Raw genomic sequence first — 2611 nt, forward strand, 5'->3', positions numbered from 1 at the left:
AGCGTAACTTTCCTTCCTCTTGCGCTTCTTCTTCTTGTCGGTCTTAGCGACATTTTTCTGGGCTTTGCCAGCTTTCTTCACTGCTTTACCACTAGCTTTAGGGGCCATTGCGATTTTCGATGATACAAATGTCTGTACTGTACGAAAAATCAGAACGATTTGTTGGTTGCTCTTTAACGCCACCTATTTAGTAGCGCTACGAAAGGGAGAGCGCTTCAATGAAAAACAACTAGAGTGTGGACGAAAGCGGATTGGTGCATCCAGCTAGTGCCAGGCAAGAATATTTTGTTTCTCCCCACTCTATTCTGCGCTGTTTCGATGCGCCATACCACTCCTCCCACCCCGTCAAAGCGCATAAAAGAAGTGTTTTCAAAACTTTTATGTACAACTTCGTCAGACTTTGTTGAGGTTACATTCTGTTTTAAAGAAATTTCTAAAAATGTCTGGTCGTGGTAAAGGTCGAGCAAAGGGTGGTAAGTCAAAGACCCGTTCAAGCAGAGCTGGTCTTCAGTTCCCCGTTGGTAGACTCCATCGTCTACTTCGTAAAGGAAACTATGCTGAGAGAGTAGGAGCTGGTGCACCAGTTTACTTGGCAGCTGTCATGGAATATTTGGCTGCTGAAGTTCTGGAATTGGCTGGAAATGCTGCTCGTGACAACAAAAAGTCGAGGATCATCCCTCGTCATTTGCAATTAGCCATCAGAAACGATGAGGAATTAAACAAACTTCTCTCTGGTGTTACCATCGCTCAAGGTGGAGTTCTGCCCAACATACAGGCTGTTCTTTTGCCCAAGAAGACTGAAAAGAAGGCTTAAGTTTCAGATCCACTAACTGCTTTTCCAATCGGCCCTTTTTAGGGCCACCAAATATTTTAACGAAGGAATTGTTTCTCATTCTACTACATTTTTTTTAAGTCACGAAGACGTTTTAAGCTTTAACAATATTTCGTAATGCACAGTTTCGGACGGTAATATGTTTTTTGCAATTTAGATTTTTAGTCGTCAGGCGAGCGTCTATACCAGGGCTCGCCACTTCAAGAAGGTGTTGGCTGCCATCAATTTTTTCTGTCATTTTTTTCTTCGTTTTCCAGGAATCGAGCGAAGGGTTACGGTCACGGTAAATTACGTCTCGTCGTCGTTCACGCCGGGGGGTCTGAACCTTTTTACTCGAATTTTCAATACATTTAATTTCCAATTTTATTTTTAATTGAGAAAGTGAATAAAATTTACCTGCAAATTGAAGCTGTCGTAAAAGTTTTAAAAAGGAGGAAAAATTTTGAATGAAAATTCATTTTAAAAAAGAGAGAAACAATTGTCGCCAAAACCTTTTTCTTCGTTCTTATCGTTCTCCTTTATCTTGTAAAAACTTTAAGTAAAGATTAAAAAAATAATTTACCTAAGTTGCTGGAAAGATTTTGTGTTGGTTTTATTAAAAATTTTCAATACTTGTGAATGAAGAGCGGATTGAAGCTACTGTGGCGTTAGTTCAACTGTTTAATAGAAGCTTTCAAACTTCAAAGCTTTCATACAAAAATGTTTAAATATAGGCGATTTAAAAGTTTAAACAATTCGAGTAGAGGCTATTTGTATCAGTGAAATTTCACTCACAATCTGTGAAATTTCACTGATTCATATTTAGAGAGTGTGAATTCTTAATTTTTTAAACTCTCCATTAAAAAATCTTAAATTTTGATGATTTAATATCAAATTTTCTTCTTTTTAGAACAGTTAAAATTAAAAACTTGACTTTTGATTTACGAAACCATCAAAAGTCAACAATTTTAATTTATGAATCTTCAAATTTCAAGAGACTTCATTTGTACTTTTTTGAAATTTAAATTGTCAGTCTTTTAAATTAAAGAGTTTTTTTATTTTGAGAATTTAGAATTACAAATTAGGTAAGTTTTTAGCTTTACAATTAAAAAGTATATAATTTTCACAATTTTTATTTGAAATTTCTTAAGTTTGGAATTCTCAGAATTGATAACTTTGACTCATGTTTAAAATCATTAAAATATAGGGATTTCAGTTTAAATATCTTCAAGATCAAGTAGTTATCGATTGTAACTCTTGCACACTACATATCGTTCAATTATCATTATTTTAAAATTGAAGAGTTTTTGGTTTTGATAATTTGCAATAAAAAATCCTGTAATTTAAGTTACTTACTTTCAAAATTTCTTCTTTTTGAAAGTTTTAAAATTTGAAAATCGCAATTAATACCACTAAAAACATTCTGTTATCTGTGTTTAAATGTTCATTTCTGTTTTTATTTCTAGTTCTGACTTGCATAAAATCTTATATTAAAATGAAAGATGCAAGTTACTGAAATTAAATTTAAATTAAAATTTAATTAAAGAGGAGGTAGATATTTTAATATTCATTCAAATGTATGATTAGTTATTATATTTGATAGCACTTTTAATTGAAACATTCATTTCATTTTGATAATTACTCAATGGTATTACATAAAATTATACTCACTGATTAAATGAAATGAGAACAAAAATTAATTGAAATTGTTCCCGTGCAATAGGACCAAAGTCGTTTACAATAAATATGTATAGAGAAAGAAATCTGCTTTAGAATAAAAAATACTTTTCACTGAAATCT

General features: G+C 32.5%; 1 protein-coding gene and 1 pseudogene across 1 annotated transcript; one reads left to right on the plus strand and one right to left on the minus strand.

Moving 5' to 3' along the window:
* Positions 1-151, minus strand: part of LOC117176312 — a 461-nt pseudogene extending 310 nt beyond the window's left edge.
* Positions 152-388: 237 nt separating this feature from the next.
* On the plus strand, positions 389-858 carry LOC117176304 (histone H2A-like). Its single transcript, XM_033366508.1, has one exon. The coding sequence runs from the start codon at positions 440-442 to the stop codon at positions 812-814; it is 375 nt and encodes a 124-aa protein (XP_033222399.1). The 5' UTR covers positions 389-439; the 3' UTR covers positions 815-858.
* Positions 859-2611: the final 1753 nt, after the last annotated feature.

The sequence above is a fragment of the Belonocnema kinseyi genome, chromosome 1, assembly GCF_010883055.1.
Source record: "Belonocnema kinseyi isolate 2016_QV_RU_SX_M_011 chromosome 1, B_treatae_v1, whole genome shotgun sequence".
Taxonomy (NCBI): domain Eukaryota; kingdom Metazoa; phylum Arthropoda; class Insecta; order Hymenoptera; family Cynipidae; genus Belonocnema; species Belonocnema kinseyi.